At 53.8% G+C, this 24,423-nt stretch overlaps 9 protein-coding genes across 9 annotated transcripts; 6 read left to right on the top strand and 3 right to left on the bottom strand.

Annotated features, from left to right (window-relative positions):
* Positions 1-495: 495 nt before the first annotated feature.
* Positions 496-3,708, top strand: VDAG_04878 (phospholipase; the record flags this gene model as incomplete). The annotated part of the gene is made up of 6 exons (XM_009654482.1): positions 496-1,519; positions 1,575-1,717; positions 1,859-2,150; positions 2,531-2,617; positions 2,683-2,714; positions 2,869-3,708. 6 exons carry the CDS (start codon positions 496-498, stop codon positions 3,706-3,708), a joined length of 2,418 nt encoding a protein of 805 aa, XP_009652777.1.
* A 176-nt stretch (positions 3,709-3,884) lies between these two features.
* Positions 3,885-4,519, bottom strand: VDAG_04877 (uncharacterized protein; the record flags this gene model as incomplete). The annotated part of the gene is made up of 2 exons (XM_009654481.1): positions 3,885-4,454; positions 4,499-4,519. 2 exons carry the CDS (start codon positions 4,517-4,519, stop codon positions 3,885-3,887), a joined length of 591 nt encoding a protein of 196 aa, XP_009652776.1.
* A 340-nt stretch (positions 4,520-4,859) lies between these two features.
* On the top strand, positions 4,860-6,034 carry VDAG_04876 (uncharacterized protein; the record flags this gene model as incomplete). The annotated part of the gene is made up of 2 exons (XM_009654480.1): positions 4,860-5,206; positions 5,281-6,034. 2 exons carry the CDS (start codon positions 4,860-4,862, stop codon positions 6,032-6,034), a joined length of 1,101 nt encoding a protein of 366 aa, XP_009652775.1.
* A 706-nt stretch (positions 6,035-6,740) lies between these two features.
* VDAG_04875 (uncharacterized protein) lies at positions 6,741-8,103 on the top strand. Its single transcript, XM_009654479.1, has one exon. The coding sequence runs from the start codon at positions 6,905-6,907 to the stop codon at positions 7,625-7,627; it is 723 nt and encodes a 240-aa protein (XP_009652774.1). The 5' UTR covers positions 6,741-6,904; the 3' UTR covers positions 7,628-8,103.
* A 20-nt stretch (positions 8,104-8,123) lies between these two features.
* Positions 8,124-8,735, bottom strand: VDAG_04874 (uncharacterized protein; the record flags this gene model as incomplete). Its single annotated transcript, XM_009654478.1, has 2 exons — positions 8,721-8,735; positions 8,124-8,658 (listed from the first exon to the last, which is right to left on the bottom strand). Exon 2 carries the CDS (start codon positions 8,472-8,474, stop codon positions 8,124-8,126), a length of 351 nt encoding a protein of 116 aa, XP_009652773.1. The 5' UTR covers positions 8,475-8,658; positions 8,721-8,735.
* A 3,643-nt stretch (positions 8,736-12,378) lies between these two features.
* On the top strand, positions 12,379-13,175 carry VDAG_04873 (uncharacterized protein). Its single transcript, XM_009654477.1, has 2 exons — positions 12,379-12,851; positions 12,901-13,175. Exons 1-2 carry the CDS (start codon positions 12,418-12,420, stop codon positions 12,977-12,979), a joined length of 513 nt encoding a protein of 170 aa, XP_009652772.1. The 5' UTR covers positions 12,379-12,417; the 3' UTR covers positions 12,980-13,175.
* A 4,585-nt stretch (positions 13,176-17,760) lies between these two features.
* On the top strand, positions 17,761-18,916 carry VDAG_04872 (uncharacterized protein). The gene is made up of 3 exons (XM_009654476.1): positions 17,761-17,924; positions 17,997-18,176; positions 18,246-18,916. Exons 2-3 carry the CDS (start codon positions 18,002-18,004, stop codon positions 18,524-18,526), a joined length of 456 nt encoding a protein of 151 aa, XP_009652771.1. The 5' UTR covers positions 17,761-17,924; positions 17,997-18,001; the 3' UTR covers positions 18,527-18,916.
* Positions 18,845-19,668, bottom strand: VDAG_04871 (uncharacterized protein). The gene is made up of 3 exons (XM_009654475.1): positions 19,459-19,668; positions 19,114-19,406; positions 18,845-19,061 (listed from the first exon to the last, which is right to left on the bottom strand). The coding sequence occupies exons 1-3, from the start codon at positions 19,615-19,617 to the stop codon at positions 18,866-18,868; spliced, it is 648 nt and encodes a 215-aa protein (XP_009652770.1). The 5' UTR covers positions 19,618-19,668; the 3' UTR covers positions 18,845-18,865.
* A 200-nt stretch (positions 19,669-19,868) lies between these two features.
* Positions 19,869-20,788, top strand: VDAG_04870 (uncharacterized protein; the record flags this gene model as incomplete). Its single annotated transcript, XM_009654474.1, has 1 exon — positions 19,869-20,788. One exon carries the CDS (start codon positions 19,869-19,871, stop codon positions 20,727-20,729), a length of 861 nt encoding a protein of 286 aa, XP_009652769.1. The 3' UTR covers positions 20,730-20,788.
* Between the last annotated feature and the right edge of the window lie 3,635 nt (positions 20,789-24,423).

The raw sequence follows: 24,423 nt of genomic DNA, 5'->3' as shown, positions 1-24,423 counted from the left end.
ATTGGCAGGAGGCGTCGCAGTGGATGCAGGGCTCCCCTGATGAGGCTCTTGACAGCATCGCAACATGGTCGAGAGCATATGAATCGGTCCAGGGTGTCCTCTGCGCCCAAATTTCTCTTTCTGAACGACCTACGCTTGCAGCACAGGGAGCACTCCGTCCCCACAACCCGGTTAGTCTTCATGCTTCAGTTGCGTGTGTTGTGCTTGAGTTGTGCTCTGGTACACGATCGGCCATCGGACCGTGCTGGGGGGTATGCTACCTGGCGCGGGACGGCAAACGTTTTTGTAGTGGTGGGGAAATGACCCAAATCCGGCCCTGGCATTTCCCCATTGAAGGTCTCAACAGGGACCCAGGACGCCGACCCATATCCAGGGCGACAATCTACATATATCTCTGGCCCTGCATCAGTTGGATTGCTACATGGCCACAAGCACTCCATCATTACATACGGTGCAACACTGGAGCATCTCAGAATGAAGCCCCGCAGTCCTACAATGTGGCTGGGGCTCAGTGGCTGTGAGAACAACTACGATCTCATAGTCTCGAATCGGCTTCGTCTCGTCACAAGCCATCTGCCGCGACCAGACACGCAACGGCCGAGCCTGGTTGTGCTGGTTGGCGGCAGAGCCAAGTCGATTGCGCTCCATGCCATGTTCGGTGTGAGGATCGCGCAGCCCGCGACTGGGTCGCCAGGATCGAATGAGATCCACTTGCATCTAGCTCCACAGACCAGCTTTCATGAGAGGCCTGTATTGCTAGCCGAAGGCCATCTATACAATAGTCATGCCAGGGTAGTGCCCACAACCTGTCCACAGGACGCCAGAAGACAGGCCATCATTTGGACGGCCCAGTCAGGTATGGAGCGTCGCGTTACTGGTGAGCTGTACTGTCGTCTCCTGGCCCCCTTTGCCGACGTTTTCTGCTTTTTCTGTGATGACCTCGACGGCGGTCTGGAGGGCGTTGCTCGCCACCTGGCGACATGGCTGGACCATGGCCCCCAAGCCCAGAACCCTGCAAACGCGCACCCAAAGATCGTAGTCGTAAGCTCCACCGTCCTTCATGGTGTCCAAGGTGAAGCCAAGGCAAAGACAGACCTGTTGGCGATGTTGGAGAAGGAGACGAGAAGAGAGACATCGAACTTGTCCGCCTACATCAGTTTCGTTACTGTCCTGCCCCACACCAGTGTGTCTGCTACCGCCCGCTACAGGGCGTTGAAGGAGCGCATCATGAGAATCTCGGATGACGTGCGGCAGAGCAGAGTGGATGCACGATGTTTGTTCTCGGCCACGCATGTCGCTGCATTGCTGGACGGTGCTTGCGACCACTTTGCAAGTGCTTCCGATTTACCTTTCGACCTTGTCCAAGAGTCGAGACGCCGCAACCCAGTTCCAGAAAACCTTGAAAGCCATGTCACAGAGTTTGTCGGCCGGGGCACGCCGCAGACGGAGCTCGTTACTTTTGCGATGCCCGTCATCGGATCGAGCCTGTTTCTAGACGCCTACCCGCCGGGCGCACATCGTACGTGGCTCCGTGGGAATGAGGCCACGAAGTATTGCAGCTGATTCTGATGTAGTCTTTGATCCTGTCGACGTCTTTGAGGGGCTCTACAGTGACATGCTCAACAGGGCGTTTTCCAACGAGTCCATGCCTCTCGGTAGGGATGGCAGCACATGCATGCCGAGCGATGGGCTCATCCAACTCGTCAAAGCTCACTTCGTAGGATGCTTCAGCGAACTCGCTCGACATTCCGGTTCCGCTTCGGACATCCACCTACGCTTGCTCCGGAGATTCAAATCCCACTGGCTCCGGATCCATAGCACTCGCCTCTGCCTCTCCTGCCTGTCACACGTGCCTCAGTACGGCCTCTCCTGCGGACACGTTCATTGTGAGGCTTGCGTATGGGACTACGGCAGGCCATCTGATGAGGACCCATGGGTCACGCTGTATGGTCAATGTCATCTCTGCGACACCCTGCTGAGTGAGGAGGCTGTCATCCGAAGGCATCCACCAACAGCCGGCGTGGGAGTGTTTTGCCTCGACGGTGGCGGGGTCCGAGGGATCGTGTCGCTAGAGATCTTGAAGCGCATCCACGAGGCTATCAAGCTTCCAATCCCGTTGACTCGGTTCATCAAAATCTTTTTCGGCATCAGTTCTGGTGAATGCTTCCGTCAGACGCGTCGGTACCTGACTAACACGGTCTAGGCGGCCTCATCACGGCCGAGCTATGTCTCAACGGGTCATCGATAGACCAAGCCATCCAGCGGTTCGGCATCTTAGCAAAACAGGTCTTTCATCGTCGCCGAGGCGTCAGGATTCCTTTCCTGCCCTCGCTCCTGAGGCGATGGATTGACCATGGCCTCCGCTACTTTTTTCCCTTCCCTCAACTTGCACAGCTCATCAACATTCTGCTATGTCTTTTTGCGGATGGGCTCTATTCCCCCACGAACATAGAAGAGGCGCTTCGAGTGACATATCATACCAGGGGTTTGTTGGACGTGTCTCATTCGAGCGCCACTGGTACACACGTAGGCCTGCCCGTTGCCACGATTGACAAGAAGCCGCTAGAGAGGATCTTCACCAACTACAATGGCGTGGGCAAGAGACCTCGCAATCAAGGTAAACGCCCCAAGACGCGGGATTCTCTCCGCTGACAGATACCAGATTACGTAGTTCGACCGAAGGAAGGTCTCGGAAACGTGCCCTTGTGGGAAGTGTAAGTCGTGCGTCCCGGGGCATCAAATTGTACTGCAACTAACACAATCACCAGGGGACGAGCCGCGTCTGCTGCGCCTGGGTATGTCGGCAAGCCAACGTAGATTCCTGAGCTTTTCCACCGATCTGACTGCCATAGCTTCTTTCCCCCAAAGCATATCTACGATGTCGGCTCTTTTCAGGATGCAGGCCCCCTTGTTGATCCAACCCTCTCCGCCCTGTGCGAGGTGACTGCTCTGTTCCCTCTCCTGGTAGAGCCTGACTTTGTCGTCTCCATAGGCACAGGCGAGAGCCAGCCGAGCAACGCGGCGGCAACGGAGGATTTGCGCGGGGTGCTTGGTAACGGGGCCGTCCCACGACTCGGCAGACTGTTTTGGGAGAAGATGGGGGACAAGAAAGTAAAACAAATGCTAGGGAAGAAATCACGCCACCATCGGTTGAACGTCTACTTTGATGGAGACGAGCCAATGTTGGACAATGCACCATGCATGGCAGAGATGGGGGAAAGGGCACGAAACGACCCATTGCTGACGGAGCCAATAGCCTACTTGCGTCGTTGTATGCTGGCGTCCCTGTTCTACTTTGAGCTTGATGCCCTGCCAGAACGTTGCGGTGGGCGACTTGTAGGCACTGGAACAATGCTTTGCACTATTCGGAAGAGCGAGTTGGGATTTCAAGATCTTTTCCTCCAACTGTCTACCAACTCAGTACAGATCGTGGTGGACGGAAGCCCGTTGTGCGGCGTCAATGACTTGACATGCTTTGATAGAGGAGGGAATTTTCGAAAGTTAATCAAAGTCGACAGCCATGGCAGGCTTGAAATAGCCCTGCGAGAAGGATCAGCAGAACCCTGCCACATCAGTCGATCACCATTCGCCATCGATCAGCTGGTGACTCTGCAGGGTCTGGATGCCGTATTTGGGAGGAGGGCCTGCCGCAAACGGAAGAGCGCTTGTGCCGACACCAGCCCGAGGAAGCGGCGCGCGGCAGTGTGAGATGCGGTGCGGCGTGCTGTGTGATATGTGGTACGAGTTGAAGGTCCTATGTTGGAGACAGCTTTTCCGTCTGCATCTAGTTTCTCATGTCAAAGCTCTCGGCTCACAGTTTGCAGAGTATGGAAGATAGGTGGACTGCAATGTATTTGGAATCTATGGACTATATTCCGCGCTGGTCATGAGTCTCCGGGCTCGAAAAGAACTGCTCTAACCCGATCCCGAAAACTTGGCTTGCCTTCCAGCTTCTCTTGCAAGTTGCTCTTCACGTGTTTCGCAACGTGGTGTACTTTAGGCGGAGGTGGCGGCGGGGGCGGCGGAGGCGGTGGTGGCGGTGGTGGTGACGGAAGCGGTCTCGTCCGATCTTGAATGATCTGTTGAAAACTTGCTTCGATCTCTTTCATCCTCGCGTAAAGGTCATCATTTCCTCGTCCCCCGGCGCCGTGGGCGCGCCTTGGAGGTCGTCGATGATGCTCCACCCTCAAACGTAGTTTCTCGTTGTCCGTACTAAGAATTCTATTGGCCTCCAAAGTTCCATGAAGCTTCTGCCGTAGGAGCTGCAGTTCCTGCTGATAGTCCTCGCACTTGCAAGGCGGTCGCGCGTACTCGCCCACTGCATTATACACGTCGAGGATCATGTAGGATATTTCACACAGTTTCTTTCTCGTTTCGTCATAATTGACTTCGTCTGGCTGGTTGGACTGTAATGGATGGACGTCTCTTCCGACCATGGCATTCTCCTGGGTGATCTACACATGTCAGAGCCATCCACACTGCTTTATGACGGTCGCACCTGAGCTTGGTTCCGATTCATTATGAGAGGCCTTGCCTGACGTGGACCCGGTAACGTGCCATGGCCGCCCTAATGTACTATTAGGTCCACACAAGCCAGGTGCAGCGCTGTCGCACTCTGGCCAGGGCCCAGTCTGGGGACTTGCGAGGCAGGCATCACAGGGTCCCTAACGTGTCCCTAAAAGGTGGAGTAACACTGGCCTTTATGCCCAGTTTGGGGTCGCTCACGGTAGATAAGAGCATGCGTCAGTCGAAGGCCTGGTGTACTCGACAGCGATTGAAGCGATTGAAGCAATTAAGCGATTGAAGCACGTCGGCACCACGGCACGTATTCACCGTTACATTGATAGTGTCTTCGCGCCATGAGGTTCCGAGCCATCATCCTTACAGCGGGCCTCTTGCGCCGTGTTCTTGCCGTACACGAGACGAGAACCTTCGCACTCCTGCAGTTTAATGGCAAAGAGATTGTCCGCGGGCGCATTGACCCTATTGTCTCCCCTGGGCGCGTGTCTGAACACGTACACGGCGTCATGGGCGGCCGTAATTTTGCGCCCGATGCCACTGGCGATAGCATGGCTCTGTCGATGTGCACAAACGCAAAAGCCGCTGACGACAAAAGCGCCTACTGGTTTCCTTGGCTCTACTTCCATGATCCTGTGACCGGCACATTTGAACCAGTCGACATTGCGTACGTCAATGTGTATTATTTGTAAGTTGCCATGCTTGTTTCCGCTTGGTTATCACCCCGCCGCCTGAGGCCTGGATTGACGCATGGCGTGGCAGTTTCGAACCGACAGACGATAGAATCACTGCTTTCCCGCAGGGCCTGCAAATAGTGAGCGGCAACGCGGCGACCCGGACGTCACCAGGCACGCATGGGAAGCTCAACTTAAACCCTGACGATGGGGAGATCCAGCCGGTGCAGTGGACCTGCCCCCGCTGGCAGAGCACTTTCGAGCCCCCGTCGTGGCCTCCCGACTCAGACGGCACTGCAGCTGGAGAAGTCGACCCGATGAATGCCGAGGCCGGCACCGGCTTCCCGGACGTGGACTGTGACGGCTTTGCATCCCCCTTGCGAGCGGACATTCACATGCCGTACTGTTACGACCCGAGCAAAGGACTGGACGAGTACCGATCGAACATGGCGTTCCCCAGCATCCAAGGCACGAAATACAGGTGTCCCGAAGGGTGGATCCACCTCCCCCACATGCTCATCGAGGTCTACTGGAACACGCCTGTATTCAAGGACCGATGGTGCCCCAGTCAGGGGTCCCAGCCATTTGTCCTGTCCAATGGTGACGTGACGGGGTACAGCTCACACGCAGACTTTCTGGCGGCGTGGGATGAGAATGTGTTGCAGGGCGTGATCGATGGCTGCGACGCGGGGTTCAACGGCATTCACACCTGCCCCGGCGTTACTCCAAGCACTCTTGAAGACTGTAAGGCCGCAGAAAATCCCCTTGTTCATGAAGCTGTGTCAGGCGCTCTCGATGTGCTGCCTGGCGGGCTAAGACCGCTCCAGGGGTGGGGTTTGTAGTCTCGGAGGCCGTGCAGCTGCTTGTGTCGACGGCAGGTGCCGAGTGGCAGCCAAGTTTGGCCGAGTGCCGAGCGTCAAGACTGTACTGTAGCGATCATGAGATTTTACCGTATGATTTATCTCTATCTTCGTCCTAGCCTCGACTCCCAAGCGAACGTTCGTTCTCAACCCCCGCATCCAGGTTCGTAATCTCTTGCCTGCCAGCTTCTTGCTCATTTTGAATTCGCTGGGCGTCTCTTTTCAACCTCTCCCGCTCCTTCTGCTTTTGCTCGATCATCTGTTGGAGAACGCGTATCGTCGTGGCGGCAGTAGCATCTTCTGCGGCGCTTTGCCTGGCTACCAAAGCTGCGACATTAACAAAATCGCGGTAGGCTCTGTCAATGTGAGAATAAAGCGTGGCGGAGCTGGCGGGGGCGGGCATCTCTGCGTGTCTTGTGTATCTTGATGATTTAGAGTCGAGCAGGCAAAGAGGGCAAATGAAGAAGACTGCATAGCAAAGTGCGGCAGCCCGCTGCTCTCTATTGTTATGCGGAATTGTGACTGCTTGTTGGCGCTGTGCCCTGCTTCCGAAGGCCACTATCCCTTCATTAAGCCAATCAGTCTGCGTCGTCGGTTGGTGGAGTTTGGCGTTGAGCTCTCTGATTGGCGTGTTGACCGAATCACCCAGCCAGTTGTTGGCTGGCGGTTAGAAGGCATCACGACAGACCGGGCATCGCCGCGGATATGTCTGACCATTAATCTCAACGCAGCGAATCTCTTTTCCACGTTCTTCACTTCACTCTTTATGTTTTGCTTGCTTGATCCTAGAACGCTCGATTTGTACCCTCCGCGTCCCAAGTAAACGATATCCTTCCCGAGAACACCCCCGGCATGGCCGCCTTCCAACCATTCCAGCGTCTACCCCCAGAACTTCGACTGAAGGTCTGGGAATACACCTGGCCAGGTCCTCAGTGCGTCGAGGTGGGCGATCTTTCAATGCATCCAGAGCACGTTCCCGACGAGAGTGGCTTGGGCAGAGACGGTGTGTTTTATGATACTTTGTGCCTACGCCCTACCTGTCGCCTACCACGATGGCTTTCGGAAGACTTTGGGACCCGGATTGTGGACGAAGATCCACTGGAGGCGTGTCTCGATCCTATCGCTCTTCGCATCAACCAAGAATCAAGAATACACACTCTGCGCCGCCATGTTCGTCTTCAACACCCAATGATCCCTTCTGCCACATTCTACTTCAACCCTCATAGCGACCTGCTCTGCCTCACAGTCGACGTCGATGAATCATACTTGTCAGACTTGCAGAAGCTGTACGGGTCACAGCTCAAGAATATACGGACAATCGTTGTTGACCAGAACGGGTTTTGGGAGGAAGATAACATAGCCGACGACATCCTAAGGTTCTTTGACAACCTTGAGCTGGTATATGTGCTTCTGGATGTCTGGGACGATGGCGAACGGGAGAGGCTGACCGTGAAGGACTGTCTGGTGATGGCGGAGCAGCTTCGTAGCCGAGATGCGGCTTTGCTGAAAAGACACAAATGGTGCGTAAAGTACGTTGACCCAGACCTGCACGTGTACTCCGAAACCAAGAAGTAGTGTTCATCACAGCTTTTGGTCACTAGGATGCACTGTTTGATCCAGGCAATTACGCGAATAATATCTATCTCTTGACTCTTACGGGCCCGGGCGTGGGTTGGTCGTGTTCCGGGTTGTAACTGGAGATGGGATGAAGCCAGAATCAGGGACTTGGGGCTGTCACAACCATGGCGTTCCTAGGATGAGACATCAACGCAAAAGGCATCACCGCAAGAGACATCACCGGAGAGATATCACCCAAGAAGCATCACCGGAGAGATATCACCCAAGAAGCATCATCCAAGAGACATCACTACAGTACAAGGAGACATTAAAGAACATCGAGTTGCATTTCAAGACCTCAAGGCAGATAATTCACAAGATCTCTTCTTCCACCCTCTCAAAGCTCTGATGATCGTCCTCGTCAAAGAAGGTCCCATGGAAGGTGAAGCAACCGCAGAATGATAGCAACAATAGACTGATTCCGCCCCCTCCTCTCTCCCACCGACACTCCACATCACACCTTGTAGCACTTGACGCCTGTGACATGCTGGGGCCTATCGAAGGATACAGGGAAACGTACGGTGAAGGCGGGTACTGCTTCATACGTGTAGTTGCCATAGTTGATCTCCACATTGCACTGGACGCGGCCCAGACCATTGTTGTTGACGACTCGGCCATTGGATGCCATGAAGTTGACCTTTTTCGGCTTGGCACTGGAAGCCTTGACTTCGACATCTTGTTGATGTCGCGTGTCGTCAAGCGTGAATTCAACACGCACAGACCCATCGGGTGGGGCGGAACGGGTGGGAGGTCGTGGTGAGACCACGGTCGTGTGAGCTATGAGTGAAGAAGACAACAGAGGCATCACCGAAGAGGATGTTGTGGTCTCAGGGAAAGTGCTGCGTTCGGAGAGCACAGTGGTGGCCGCTGATGGAGCGAGCGAGCCTTCCACCTGCTCATCAGGACAGTCACACCTCAGTACAGACGTGGGAAGAAGAGGAGGCGTTCGACTGCTCCGATCGGGATCAATTGCTTTGGAGGAGATGATGCTGTTACAGTCGCGTTGTGCCTGCGTCCATGACAGCCCTGTGGTGAGAGCGACCACACTGACTATGATCGACCGCATTTTTGCTGGGCACGGGATTATTGCTGGGCGCGGGATTATTGCTTAACGCTGGAAATGATGAAGGCTACCTCGAATGTTCGAGCGAGTGCTGTTTTGGGTGGGCGCTCTGCGTATGTATATGGGAAGGGAAGAGGACAGATGTTGGGCCCTAGTGATGGCCTCGTGTTTGCCATGGCCAGTGACAATAAGCAGCGGTCTCAGCCGAGACCACGTTGGCGGCCATTTTCCATACACATATACAGAAAGGTGTCTGCACCATCGCCTCGGCCGACCGAATGAAATCAAGACTGCAGTGTTCTGTGCATCTTGTACAGTATTGTACATGAACCGTACCCTGTACATGAACTGTACGTGCTGCTCGACAGCTTAGCCATAGAATCATACGTACAGTACATGTACGCCAAAGTCCTATCGGAATGGCGCCTACCCTTTCCGCAGCCTGTGGCCAGGTCGGCGAGGTATCTCAGCGACCACAACGCCTGCCTGCCGTCCTCACCCCCGCCATAGCCGGGGCTTTCTTCATAGGCATTCTGATCGCTTCCCTTTCTAGACACTGGGTCAAGAGGCAGCAATTCCTCATAGCTCGCCAGAACGACCCATGCTTGACATGGGAAGGGTTCAGCCGACTGCAAGACATGAACCCACATCAACGCTGGGAGGAGTATGAGATACGTCGTGACCAACTGATCCACAAATCTGGGGGCGCAAAGACGGATCCCAAAGAAAGGCCACATTGACCTCACTGGGCCACAATGACGAAAGGCCAAGAAGCAAGATTTCTTATCGGTGCGGGTGTACAGTATGTACATACCTACAGCATGCTGGCACAGCGTCAGGTCCTGAACCTATTTGGGCGGACAAGAGTAAACATCGACACCCCATTTTGGGTACTCCTCTAGGTCCAAGATTCGGGCCATAAATGGAAATGTTGCTGTTGTGCAGCCTGCAGCATGCCCCAGCTCCAACAGTTGGTGGTGCAGTGATTTGACCCACTCTGCACTGCCCATTTGCCTCATTGGGAAATGATAAAAATAACTGTGCACCATGACATGACCACGACTTCAGTCCATGAAGGTTTGGGTGCGCCCATCGTAGGCTTCTTGCTGCTGCTCATGCAATGGCAATAAAACCATGCAGCCACCAACAGGTTTGCTGCTAGGCTGGCCGCTGATTGCCACTCTGAAGCACCGAACTGTCTCTACATTATTCTTTGCCTACAGCCTATCGGCCCTGCTTCGGTATCTATCAATCCCTATCAAGCTGCCCTTCTGACCCATGGCCTCATCTCGAGCGCTGCCAGCATCAGGCATTTCCGGCTTTGCTGGCTGGTCCACTACTTCAATTGAAAAGAGAGCAGGAAAACGAAATCTTGTCTCAAACCGAACGCTCCATGACGTGGCGAACATTGTTCGATGGCACCTGCTGCGAAAGATTGAGGCTGATGAGATCATACCAGCTCGTCGTCCCATCGAGCGAGCCGACGGTTATTGGTGTCGTGGGGTGTCCTCACGAGACGAGTTGTCGAAGACGGACGAGTTGTCGAAGACGGCTGCGAGTGCCAACAGTGGAGGTCATGTGGAGTCAGTACGGAAGAGAGACCAATTGCCGTCGCCAACACCTATCCTCATCCAGGACCAGTCCGTGCGGCAGGGAGCTGTTTCAAAGGAACAAGCAGCATATCGTTCATCACCGTCAACACCATCACCAGCAACACCATTACCAGCAACATCATCACCAGCAACACCATCACCAGCAACACCATCACCAGCAACACCATCACCAGCAACACCATCACCAGCAACGCCATCACCATCAGCACCATCCCCACCTTCACGCCCTCTAGTTACGGAGCCGACTTGGCCTACCCACAGGTTTGCACCCTCCGACGATGGCGACGCTCTCCATCTTCGATCGACGCCCTACAGCCTGAATATGCCGACGTTCTGCCACGGCCGCATTCGCATCCCCAAGCCTGGTTTCGTTCTCTATGCAGATGTCATGCCCGATAAGACCTTGGACTGGACGGCCTTTCAGGTTGCTATCCTTGGCGGGGCGGGCGACTTCTACTCAGACAGCCTGGACCCCATGCACGGCTCTGATGATGATGAGCTCGAAGACATCACGACCTGGTTCGACGATTTCGGCTTCAAGTCAGAGGGCAGGCTCGTGCGAGCCAGACGTTCCGTCCCGCCCGGGCGGCTGGGTACGACGCACTCGCACCAAAGGTCTGATGCTGCCAGCTCCAACTCTGCAATCACCGCAGACTCAGACACAGACTTCCGAGGTCTGCTTATGGGTGCCTGCACACATGATCATGGAGACGGAGCAGCAAATCAGTGGTCTTCGACACCGTCGCGGAACCAAAACGACTGTTCACACATGGCGATCTCAGCAAGATGCCCACAGCGGACTGCAGGATTGAGCGGAGATGGGAGAGATGGGATGTGGAGCCCACCACAGAGCCCTATGATGGATCTCTCCTTCATAGGTGAAGCTGGTATCGAGGAAATCATCCCCATGGGGTACAATATTGGGCACGACTTGACCGATTTTCTGGAGTGGGCATCGGGTTACGCGTGATGCTTGAGGCAGAAGTGCACTCACTACATGCTGCATCTGCGGGGGTTGCGACATCGGCAGTAGCGACACTGGCGTCATCTGTCTTCACTCATCAATTAAGGATATCTCAATTCATCGATCAAAGACTGCCACATGCTTCTACAGCACCCCCTGTGAGAGCATTATAAGCATTATAGTAACTACGCATACGATTTGACTGACATTATCTGATGCATGAAGACGGCGATGAAAAAGGCGATAAGAAGCGTTGCGGGCTTCCAGCAGACTGGCGCGTGAAGGTCTGTCGAGGAAGCAACGGTGGTGCAGGTGGCTCCTCCGCATCTCCAGTTTGACTCCGTCCAATGCTTGCAGCGTCGTTTCCAAGCTCGAAAGGACAACTAGACTTTGCTGACGCGGGCGGGGGGTTGCTCGGATTCCATGACCGTCCGTAGTGCAATCCTGGTCGCGAGAGCGCCTTTATCGAGTTCTCGGTTGTTGTCTTAATGCTCCCTGTTTTTAGCCCTGACAAACTTCCCTCTATAGCCACTAGAGAATTGCGCGCACTGGTCGTCTTTGTCGTGCTTGAAAAATCGCCGATTGTGTCTTCAGTTGTTCGAATCCCGATGGTTTGACTCCTCGGCTTGCATGGTCGGAGTTGTCATTGTGCGACACCATTCCTCCCTTCTTCATCCAGCACCATATGCATCATCTCATGCCCTGGCTGCAGTGAGACCCACATGAAGTGGGACTTATCGCGGTCCAACCAGCTCACCCTCGATCGATCGGCTGTCGTGTCCATCGAAATAGTATCCTTAGATATGTTTAGATGCATAACACAGATGCCTGATGGATGCAATCAGGGGATGATGACTATAGGCAGATGATTGCTTAGGTAATTCTCTCACCTTGAATGTTCAGGTGGTAAACCCCAGTAAGTGCACGTTCCACATAGCTCATCCAGGATCAGATTCATCTAAAGCGGGACGAGACCGCTGATGTAAGCAAAACCTCCATCGTCGTGGTTGACAACAATAAATGAACTGACAGATGTTCGCTGCACCACCCCCCTCCCCCACATTTTTCCATCAACAGGTGAACTCATCAAGAGGGTCAAGCTCCCAAGATGCTCGCCGATATCATCAGGCTGATGCGCTCGTGTTCTGCATCCCTCTTCGTTTCTTTCTCCAATACGTTTTTACGCGTCTTCCGTTTGATTTTTGTCGGCAGGATTAATGATCTTCCTGTAGACAACGCACCCGACGTTGAAGCCGAAGCCAGCCTCATCCTTCGCGAATTCCCTCTCCTGACTGACGACCAGTACAAACAATCAAGGAAAAGTTTCATCAAATCTCTCGATGACAATGCCCTCTGCGCGCTGGCATCCCGCTATAACAACGGTAAATCTTGCCGGGTAGTCGGCAAAGCAAGTGGCAGCTTCAACGTTTGCGTATTCATCGAGTTCTACGAGGATCGTGCGAAATGGATCGTTCGAATTCCAATAGAGCCGGCTTTCGATGATGCATGGATCAAACTTGAGAGTGAAGTAGCAACAATGCGGTCAGTCGGGCTTACTTCCAACCTCCAATTAGTACTCATCCAAGAACAGATATCTCAAGTTGGAAACCCAAGTTCCTGTCCCTATTGTCCATGCCTATGGACGCGATGTATGCCTGACCAGAGGGTAAGGCTTATTCGATGATCTCGACAAGAACCTAGTAAAGGGTGCTCGAAAGTAAGGTTTATCCGAGAAGATCGACGAGACCCTGGTACGGGGTGCTCGAAGCTGAGGTTTCCCCGGAGGCCTCGATTAGGCCTTGGCCGAGGTTGCTCGACGGAAACGGCCGTCCGAGTTTTTCGATCGGACCGTAATCTGGGATACTCCAGTTGCTTGTCTAACCTGGGGCCTTGAATGAACCCGAACCCGGGTTTCGCGAGGTATTGGAGTAGCCGAGCATGTCGAGGTAAATTTGAGGAATCTGACCATAGGGGGGGCTTTGGTGTCACGCCCTCCCCAAGCGACATCGGCGCCGCGAAAAACGGTGAAAGATGAGGCCTCGGAAACGGTAGTAGATAGGCAGCGCATGCACACGCCACTCGCTTCGGTGCCGTCCTGGACTCGTGCGCATGGTGATCGCCTGTGCCCTCGGAGATGGTGGAATACCGCACGAGCATGGCGAGGCTGCAACGCGTCTCGACGCGACAATGTTGGCGGGGTCCTGGGCGCTGTGACCGCTCCACCCCAGCATGCTGGCGGTGGACCAGATCTTGTTCGGGGCTGGGGTGTACTTGGACGGAGACGGCGGTCTGCGCACTCGGCGCTTGGTTCACGCCCGGTCGACACCCTAGTTCGAAGAAGAGATGGGTGTCGAAACACGCAATGGCAAGACATCGGCCGTCGCTGGTTGTGTGCAATGCTTGCACGATTTACCCGGCCGGGAGGCCAGTGTGGGGGCCAATAAGGCGCCGCTGTTGGGTCGTGACTACGCAAATCATCTTTTATAATTGGCCGGCCTGCAGCTTGTTGGGCCAATGAGCGGCGGCTGATAATGTAGCGCTAAAGGTGTAGCGCCCCTATCAATGGCCCAATTTCGGGCTCGTCTTACTAATCCGAAGCTGTGACTAGATAACCGTAGTCGTGACAGAGTCATTCCGCACAGGCGTACGCGAAGTCACGTGCCTCATCTGAGAGCCAGGATCTTGAGACGGGCGCTAACAGTTCTCCAATACGTGTGATGCAACACGTGCCGAGTCGCCCCTTCTAAACCTTCCTTCACACCTGACGCCCCCGCCATGGTAGATCAACCTCGGCCAAAGATCATCGAGGAGAACCCCATTAGGACCGGGCTTGATGCGTTTCGCGCTTCATTCAAGTCCGTCTGTACAAGCCAGGGCATTCCCCCTTCTCCGGACTCGCTCGACAAGCTGAAGGGCGACGGTAACTTAATCCACCCTCCTGCTTCTGCACTGCTGACCTTGCAGAACTCCAAAACTTGGCTCTCGATCTCCTCCTGGCGCTTCAAGGATGCCAGGCATCTCGTCTGCTTCGCTCCGGTGGGAGAGGGAAGAATCTCTTTAGCGACTTGTCAAAACTCAGCTCTGCCGTCAACTCCGACGACTTCGATTTCGACCGAATCAATCCCCTCTTCAGCGCATCCCTAGCCGAGACCCTCGACGATGCGCTCATCTGGGATCACGTCTACAACACCGTTATCGAAGCCACTCCCCCGCCCCGATCGATAGCATCTTCGCTCCAACAAACCCCATGGCTCCGCAACACAAGCGGCTTCGCGAACTCGTCCGAGCATCGCAAGTACGTAGACCTTGTGCTCAGGGAAGAGCTTGGTACTATGTATGTTGGGCTCCCTGGTTTCCACAAGGCATACTTCGGTGGTGTGGTCGATCTTGATACAGCGTCGCGGGCAATCTTCCAGAAGTGTGAGGAAGGCAGTAACCCTCTCTTTTGTGAAGGGTGGACCGGATGGCCGAACGATGCAAACCAAGACGGCGTGCTTAGCTGGTTCGCAGACATCAGCGAAAAGCTAGCGGCATTCGCAGAGTCATTCAGGCCCACTCTGGCCCATCGAAGACCGCTGGCACAACCCAACAAGCCGATCCAAGGTTCTACCGCAGAACGCAAGCTGGACATCGGGTTCGTGAACGATCCTCAGGCAAGAAGCGACTCTCGATGTCGCTGGTCACAGATACTTGTCCCCGGAGAGTTGAAGAGCAATCCATCCGCCGACATCGCCTCCAAAGCATGGCTCGATTTGGGGAGGTACGCGAGGGAAGTTCTCACTGCTCAAGATACGCGTCGCTTCGTCTTGGGCTTTACCATTTGCGGGTCGCTCATGAGGATATGGATATTTGACCGGCTGGGGGGAATTGCATCCGAACAGTTCGACATTAACCACGACGGACTGCAATTCGTATCAACGGTCCTTGGGTTCCTCTGGATGGACGAGGAAGAGCTTGGTTTCGACCCTTCGATCACTGCAGAAGGCGGTAAACGGGTCATCAAGATCACACGAAACGACAAGGCAGAGCGACTTGTCATTGACAAACTGATGAAACGCGCGCCCTGCATCGCCGGCCGGGCAACGACATGCTGGAAAGCTCATCGCGAAGAAGACCCACAAACTAAATTCGTGGTCAAGGACTCATGGCAATACCCGGAGCGTGACGAAGAAGGCGAGTTGCTCAAAGAGGCAGCTAGCAAGGGTGTAGTGAACGTCGCTCGGCACTACCACCATGAGAATGTGGTTGTTCGGGGTGAAGTCGACGACATCCGAGGTAATGTTCGAAGGGGACTGAACGTTACAGAGGCGAGGAACTATCGGCCGGAACGTTCGGTCATTTCCTGGAGCACAAGTACGACAGGACCTCCACGAACAGGTCGGAGCAGCACCGTGGGCGTGAAGCGGTCATCGAGCCAGACCGGCGCCCCCGTGCCGCCTGGTAAACGCTCTTGTTCGGCATCACCAACAAAGGCAGGCAACGATGCCATTCCCAATCGCGTACACAGGCGCGTCATCCTACGCGACTACGGAACCGCTATCTACAAGGCGAGCTCCCGATCGGTTCTGCTTGCCGCGCTGGAAGGCTGCATTGAGGGGCATGAGTCTTTGCACAAGGCAGGCTTGCTCCACAGAGACATCTCGATCAGCAATCTCATGGTTAATGAGGACAACACCAACTCCTCTTGGCCATCTTTTTTGATCGACCTAGATCTGGCCATCAAAGAGCATCGAGACGGTGCGTCGGGAGCAAGAGGGAAAACGGGCACAAGAGCGTTCATGGCGATCGGCGCGCTTCTAGGCGAGCAACATTCGTTCATGCACGATCTCGAGTCATTCTTCTGGGTCTTGTTCTGGATATGCATTCATTATAACGGACCGGATGAGAGCAGAGTCGTCCCGAGATTTGACAAGTGGAACTTCGTCGACCCAGAAGAGCTGGCCGGAATGAAGCTGGGCGTTGTGGCAAAGGAGGCAATCTTCTTGAAGACAATCACTGATAATGTCACGCCGTACTACGAGCCATTCGTCCCATTGTTAAACGGGTTGCGAACGACTATCTTCCCTAGAGACAAGCCGTGGGAACAGGAGGACGAAAGGCTCTACTCTCAGATACGACAAAGGTTCCGGGAACAGCGGCAGGACTTGGAGTGAAGACTAATTGGAAAGATATTACAACTCGTCCACCGCCGCACGAGACCTTGATGCCCTACGAGCGAATGCTGGGACAGATCAGGATGTCGAAGCATGCAAAGCTTTGCCAACAGATCCTGGCTGTTGCTTCCGTTGTGTATCGCACCATCTGATTAAAAGAACCGACTGGCATATATCCTTGACTCGCTCGCCCGCTTCAGCAACAACAATGCAGCCTTGTGAACAATCATCGAATCTTGCGGCTCCTTCCTAGCTCTTCAGGAGCGCGTAGTATTGACCACAGCCCGACGTTCGTGCACACTAGATTGAAGCTGGTGATGCAATCGACCAAGCAAGCCAAGACAGGCTTAGCCTTGAAGTGAACTCAGCCACAATATGATTGGCTCAAGATACGCATTATAACCTACAATCGTTACTCAGCGAGGCGCCTTGTTATCAATGAGCCACAGCGAATCCCCCGCTGTGGCTGAGGTTTCAACATTTCGCACCCCGTTGACACGAGCGTCTCTGAGCAGCCTAATCAAACAAATTGACGCCCAGCGACCAAGGCGACCAGAGCTCACGTGCCCCATCGCCTCCTGCAATGTTCTCTCCGATGTTCCTGAAGGCGCGACACCATGCAGACTGTGACTGGTATCCGAGCTTCGGATGCGCAACCATGATGCCTATCAGCCTCAGCGCAAGTTTGTACCGCCCCTGCCTGTCTCCCATTCTGTTCTTGTTGCTTCTTTAGAGGCTCCGCCGTACAGATGCCTGCTCCCGCCGTAAGACCATCGGTTGCGCTCAGCCTCATCGATGCTGGTTGAGGTAGTTGTCGCGACTTCAGGTCCACCTTGGCCTCATCCATGGCACGGGTGCCCTGGTGGGTCTTGAATAAATGATCGTGGGGGAGAGTTGTCGGGCAATGCTCAATTCGTACCAACCGCAGCTCGTATGTTGTGAAGCTTGGTCATGGCTTGTTTTTCCCGCCGTCGCACAGGCCACAGTCAAAGCCGCCTGACTTTCCTGTATCACCACACACAGGACACGGCGCCATTTCGTAACAGCACCAATGGTATAGGAGAAGGGTAATGCGCAACGATTCAGAAGACTTTCGTGGTGGGTGTCTCAGAAGGGCGAAGAGAAAAAACACTTGGGGGAGGGGGTGGACTAAAAATCCCGGGCCATGGACTTGTCTCTTATATCCCTGTGCCAGTGCAGATCAGCTAGCGCTGCTAGCCGACATTTGCCGACCAAGTATATATGTATCGATGAAGACCCAGCGAAATTGCGCCTTCTCTCCGCAGGATCCCCCACTTGACCCCAAATCGCCACATGTCTGTCTTGAACTCTCATTCTCGTGCTCCTCAACACTTGTACAACACCCATGCCTGGAACACCGGAACGGCCATGGCAATGCCAAACTTGCTATCAACAATTCCAAGATGAAGTCTTGCTATCTGCACATATTGAGTCATCTCAAGTTCGTCATACCATCCCATGATATGTGCCATGCTGAACGGCTGACTCTAGTCCCGCGTTCAATCAATCCAAGCCCGTATGCAGGATCTGCTGATTGAATTGCAACAAGCTTTGGTACACGCAGGTTCGGCCGGCAATGAGGTGTATAGTGCTAGCGGTGGCGGGGACCAAGACCTGCTCTGCCCGCACCCTAGCTGTGCAAACAAACCATCCTACACCGAACTGAGGTCTCTTCAGAGGCATTACCCGTCTCGTAGTCCCCCCGAAATCCCAACAACAACCCCCCCCCGGAACGAAAAGTGTTGACGATTGTGCCCCCCAGATATTCCTTGTGAGGCAGCTTGCCCGTGCTGCAAGAGGAACTTCGCGTCGGCACGGAAATACGAGACACATATGAAGCAATGCTTCCGGTCCCATGGCACTGATGATGCTTGGAAAGATGCCAAAGCACAACGCAAGCGACAACACAGGTTCGCTAGGGATGAACTTGCACGAATCATGTCTAAGAAAGGCATTGCGAGCAGTATGAACACACAGGAACTTCAGCTAACAAGCTTGGGGCACAGGCGAGAGGATCTAATAAGTGTGGCAACAGGTTTGTAACCTACTTTCACGAGCCCCGCGAAGTTTCCTCCTGACTATGCGCAGAGCCGTTCAGTCTTGACGCGTCAACGGCCACCACCAGCGACGCTAATGCCTTCGACTTTTTGGCCGGCACAGTGGACAACAGCCCGACCTCGAATCGTTATGCCAGAGGGCCGGCACTAGCATTGAATCCCATGGACTGGAGCTTGGCATATTCCATTGCGCCTGAATACATGACTGCTCCTGATGCGGCCTCGTCTATTATGTATTCTCAAGGTGGGACGGGCCATGGTACGGATGTTCTAGACACGATGTATGAGCCCGGAAGTGTCAGGTCTGTGGCAATACCTTAGTTACTCATCTTGACCTTCTGTCCTCCACAAATTTGAAGTTCATTTTGATTACATCAGTCTCCATTTCAGCAACTATCTTTTCAAGTGACTCCGGCCACGGCATCTTGCCCCATTCCTCAAGCTCCTTCTCTGCCGCAAATCCAACGGCAATCCCAACCCCTTCCAGAACCGTGGTAAAGAGGCGACCGTCCGTAATAATCCTGACAAAGGGATTAGCGTACGTAGTTCGGCAATAATGCAAATAAAGCTTACAAGCCGCCTTCATTCATCAGGACTTCCTCGGCTTGGATGCCTGGTGCGTCCATAGCCTCTCGTGGAAGCTCCAACAGGCCGGTTCCTCCAGGCTTTGCATCCAACTCGTATTTTTGAGAACCTTCATGTAGAATGACCCGTGATCGACTTCGACAGAGGAGGACGTTGAGGGCGAGCATTTCGTCTGTCGTTCGGTTCAGAAGGGCGCGGGCTGTTCTCGGATGCGGTCCGAAGACTTTGAACATGCCCAGACCCGGTCGTTCCAAAGAAGATCGAACTACTTCTCGAACACGCTGTGATGTGTCAGTTACTCTTACAGCGGAAATGCGGTAGGGTGGGCTATACATTATCGTTGAGGACTGTTTGGAGAAATGTAAGCCCCTCTTCCGTTTGGAATGGGTAGTTCTTGTCAGCAAATGTCTCCACCATTCTGCCGATGTCCGCATCATCAGAAGAGAAGGCGCCATCTTTTGAGATGGCCAAATTGATGGCTTGCTGGCCCATTGGAATAATGCCCTGGCAAACCAGTTTCGTCGTGATTGGGCTCAGTTGTAGGTTTTGCGCTGGAGAAATATCGGGCTCCTGAGGTTCTTGGGCAGGTTCGGGCGGGGTTGTCGTCTCCAAGTGGCACCTGGCGGGGTGGGACTTGAAGCCTCAGGCTGCAATGGAAAGTAAGGTGATTAAAAGCCCGAACAGTCCCCACATTGATAAGTGCCCCGCTTGTCTTGGGCTTCCCTTTTCCCCAATTCCCTTCCATGGCGGCCAAAACGCATTGTACCGCATGCAGCTGGTCTGTCGAACGTCAAGATGCATGTCGGTACCACAGTCATGTGAAACTCTTTTACGGCGTCAGCGATCGGGGGGCCTGGTCAGTGGGCTCGAAGTTGATTGTCAAGGAGCGATCTACCAGCCCTCCGAACTTTGAGGCCAGAAACATCCGGTTCTTGAGAGCAAATACTACCATTCCGCTTCCGCCTATCCTGAAAGAGTGGAGCGAGGATGGGCGATACTTCATGGTGAACGAACGTGTTCAGGGCGAGCCATTGAGTGTCGCATGGCCAAACCTAACCGACGTCGAGAGGCACCGCGTCGCAAAACAAACCGCCAACTACTTGACCGAACTCCGGCAGCTTCACTCCCCTCTGATCCAGAGCCTGAGCGGAGAACCGGTCTATTCAGCATTCCTGTTTCCGGTCGGTTATGGCGTACCACACGGTCCGCTCTGTTCAGACGACGAACTCTGGGATGAGTTGAACAAGGCATTGGAAAGAGTTCCCGAGAGAGCTCGTCAACGACTCCAAGAGCGGATGCCATCATCAACGCCTTATACATTTACACATGGGGATTTGACGAGTGTGAACATCATGGTCGAAAACGGCAACCTTACCGGCATCCTCGACTGGGAGGCGAGCGGCTATTTTCCAGTTTGGTGGGAGTTTGCCTGTGCTGGTATTGGCCTCGGGGAAGAAGACAAGCAATGGAAGACACTCCTACAAGGGTACATGTCTGGCTTCATGGAAGCACGCGAGTTCTGGCTCGACTTTCACTCATTGTCGAACTACCCGAAATTGGATGTACGCGCAACGCAATTTCTCCGGACCCTGGAGGCTTCTTAGTAGTTGTGATCGTACTGAACTGGACAATCATTTCTTCTAATAAAAAAGGGATACCTTGGGGTCATACATCGTGAAATATGAGCAAACAGAGTTTATTCAACTACCAAAATACCCAACTTCCAGTTGCTCCCGCGATCAAGGAAGACCCCACCCCCACTGATCCACTTCAATGTTCGCATGGTGAAGCGATTTATGGGTCAGTGCCACCGAGTGGGTTGGCGTCATTCAACGGACTGTACGTAGCGGAGTTAGCGCACGCGCCGACGGTTCAAAGGGATGCTGACCAGAGCCGTTTCAGGTCGATGGAGAGCCAATGGAAGCTCTGCGCCACAAAATTCGCAAGTCGTCTTTCCTGATATGTTTCCCTTCCCGCATTGTGGGCAATTCATTTTGACAGGTGCTTAGCCCATTAGCTGACAGGAAGTCCTCATGTCGAAAGAAGTCGCACATACCGTAGTGTTGCTGGTGTTTGGAAGTGACGTGTTTGGTGGATCCGCTGGTTGCGTACTGGCAAAGGGCTCGTTTAAGTGGGAAATTAGGGAAGCCAAGAACCCCCGCAGCGAGGTTGCGCCACATGTGAAACCAGCACAGGTGACGAGCACAGGTCTTCCTATCTCGGACCGAAGACAGCACAGGCTGTGAAGATAGCACAGGCTGTGCCACATGGTCCTGACCGTGAAAAAACTACAAACTGTGAAAAAAGCACAGGCTGTAAAGGTGGTACTGATTGTGATGCACAGGCTGTGAGAATAGCACAAGCTGTGAAGGTGGTATAGACTGTGAAGACGGCACAGGCTGTGACGCCTATGTGTGAATAGAGCACAGGTGTGTCAGCGGAACGTCAGTTCTGCAGCCGTTCACGATATGTGAAAACCGCACTGGGTGTGAAAAGCCTCGGAACAAAGCAGCTGATTCGAGCACCAACATCCGTTGCTGTCCTCGGTCAAGCATGGGGATAGATACCAGATCTTCCCGTGCGGGGCCCAGTTCCCGGCCCGTCAGTAGTATCCTTATAACCAGGGGAGCATCTCTAGCTAAACCTGATATGGAATTAGTGACATAACCAGGGGGCTTCCCAGGTGTCACCACGGAATTGAACAAAGTGGATTGATTGTTGTTAAGGTACAAAAGGAGACTTCCAGAAGTCCAAACGAAGGTAATTGGTCAGATCCAGCATCGGTAAGGAGTCTTACCGGGGCGATAACGACAGAACAAATGCATCAAATGAGGACTCCACATTTGGGATGAAAGTACTCCTGGGTCACAGAACAGAACCTTGCCTGATCGGCAACACACCCCCTCAGATGGGTAGGCGAGCCTCTCTCTGACCATCTGAACCACGAAAGATCAGGCAGATGCCTGTTGGCGGCTTTTGGTAGAGAATTTGGTGCCTTTGGAACAGTTGGCGTTCTCAGGGCAGATGAAGGAAATCGTGCTTGTGAAGCAAAATAAGGATCCTCTCCAACAAATTAGGAGAGGTGGGCGAAATTGAGCAAGCTGTTCACTGGTGGACCGCTGGTACGCACTCCATCTGCAGAAGCTTCACGAAGTTCTGATGCTTCTGAGTCGGGAGAATCTTTGTAAGCCCATCGCTCACTATCTTGTCAGTGCTCATCCAGTCCACGGATATCTTCCCCTGTCTGACTGTTTGTCGGATCCAAAGACGATGGATGTCAACATGCTTGAGCTTCGTAGTGGCTTGAGGCCTCTCACTAGTGAGTAACAGCAGCGTTTGGCGGTTATCACAGAACATCTGGATCGGAACCTTGCCATGAAAACGTAGCTGAAGCTCCTTGATCAGACGAAGAGTGGCAAGGTAGTTCCTCGCTGCGACACTGAGGGCCACCAGCTCAGCTTCGGTGCTAGAAGTGACCACGGATCGCTGCTTTGTAGCTTTCCAGTCAATTGGACCTCCAAAGAGCATGGTGGTGTATCCTTGTGAACTAAATCTGGTGATGGGATCATCGCCGAATGATGCGTCGCTCGCACAATACAGCGATGTAGAATGGTCTCCTGATCCTCCGTAGGACAGCGAGAGAGTCCTTGTGCGATAGAGGTAGCGGAGACAGTGGTCTGCTGCAAGGTGATGGAGTTCTGTCGGCCTGAGCAGAGACTCCGCAAGTCTTGAGGCAGCTTTGGCCACATCAGGTCGTGTTGTGGTTGCTGCGTAATTGATGGAACCAATTTTGCGTTGGTATAGTTGAATGGATTCAGCAGAGGCTTCGTAATCCTTTGGAGCAGGTGCTGGGTCTGTTGATAGAGGCGTCAAATGACCTCTGGTGGATGGCTGGAGGTTGAGGTCCTTCATCTTTTCAGTGATGTAGTTCTCCAGAGACAGCCAGAGCTTGCGCTGGCTACGATCTCTGACCACTCTGATGCCTAAGAACCATCTGACCTCGCCAAGTTCTCGCATCTCGAACAGAGACTTGAGCTGGCTCTTCAGCTCTTCGGCCGCTTGGCGATCCTCTTTGCGGTTCATGAGGATGATGTCGTCAACGTAGAAGAACATGATCATGCCTCTGCCCATGAAGACACAGTTATCTTCCTCGAGAGCCACGAGGCCGATCTTCCGCATAGCCTCGGACAGCAGCTTGTGCCAGAGAAGCGGTGATCGGCGCAAACCGTACAAAGCTCTCTTCAGCTTGAAAATCGTGCGCCTCTGTGGAGCGCCCTTCTTCTGTTGCATCTCCTGCATGAGATCCCAGCCCTGAGGGGCCCAGACGTAGACTGTCTCGTCGAGGTGTGCATTTGGAAAGGCGTTGACGGCATCCAACTGGTGCGTGTCTAGGTCAAACTCTGCACAGATGGCCATCAACGTTCTGAACGTCTTGGCTGCCAGTGTCGACGCGTATGTTTCCATCTCATTCTTGGGCTGTTGGTCTCCTCGTACGCAGAGCCTGGCCTTGAACTTGGTCACGTAGCCGGTGGAGTCAACCTTGTATTTCCAGACCCAGGTCAACCCGAGAACCTTGTGTATTTCCTGGTCGACCGATTCGAAGGGGACTTGCTCGATTGTGTCCATATTTTCAATGGTGTTGACCTCCTGGACGCTTGCTTCTAGCCACTGCTTTTTGTGATCAGAATGAAGCATCTCCTTCCAGGATCTTGGCTCCGCGGGCATATCTGTTCGGAGAAGCGGTTTCTTGTTCGATGGAGTCTGAGTGTGAAAGAATGAGTATTCCACGGTCAAATGTGATGATGGAGGCATTTTCTTGCTGCGGCGGGCTCCTAGAGCCTGGTCGGTGGGGGTGCCGTCTTTGAACTGTGACGGCTTTCTGTCTCTAGCGCTCCTTCGAGTGCCTTGGATTTGTGTTGATGGCGACGGCTGTGGGGCTGGTGCCACTGATGGTCGGGCCTCCACAGTCTCTGTCTCGTCTTCAGCTGAACTTTGATCAGCTGGTGTGTGTTGAGGTGTTGATTCAGGGCTCCGAGCTACTTCGATAGTGTCTTCAATAGCCTCTTCAGTCACTTGAATGGTGTCTGGCACGGGGATCGTGTCTTCCACAGCATCTTCAGCCCCTTGAATGGTGTCTATTACGGCATCTTCCACCCCCTCAGAGACAGCTGGCTGGCCTTGTCCAGTCTCCGTCTCTGGAGTTGGACGTGGTGACGGCAGGACATCATCTCTGCTGGCTGTGTGACCTTCCCGGGGTCGCAGTATCTCCGCGTTGATCTTTCCTCCAAGTTGGAATGT

This window comes from Verticillium dahliae, genomic scaffold, assembly GCF_000150675.1.
Source record: "Verticillium dahliae VdLs.17 supercont1.8 genomic scaffold, whole genome shotgun sequence".
Lineage (NCBI taxonomy): Eukaryota > Fungi > Ascomycota > Sordariomycetes > Glomerellales > Plectosphaerellaceae > Verticillium > Verticillium dahliae.
The sequence above is the reverse complement of the archived record's forward strand: the minus strand, read 5'-3'. Positions and strand labels throughout refer to the sequence as shown.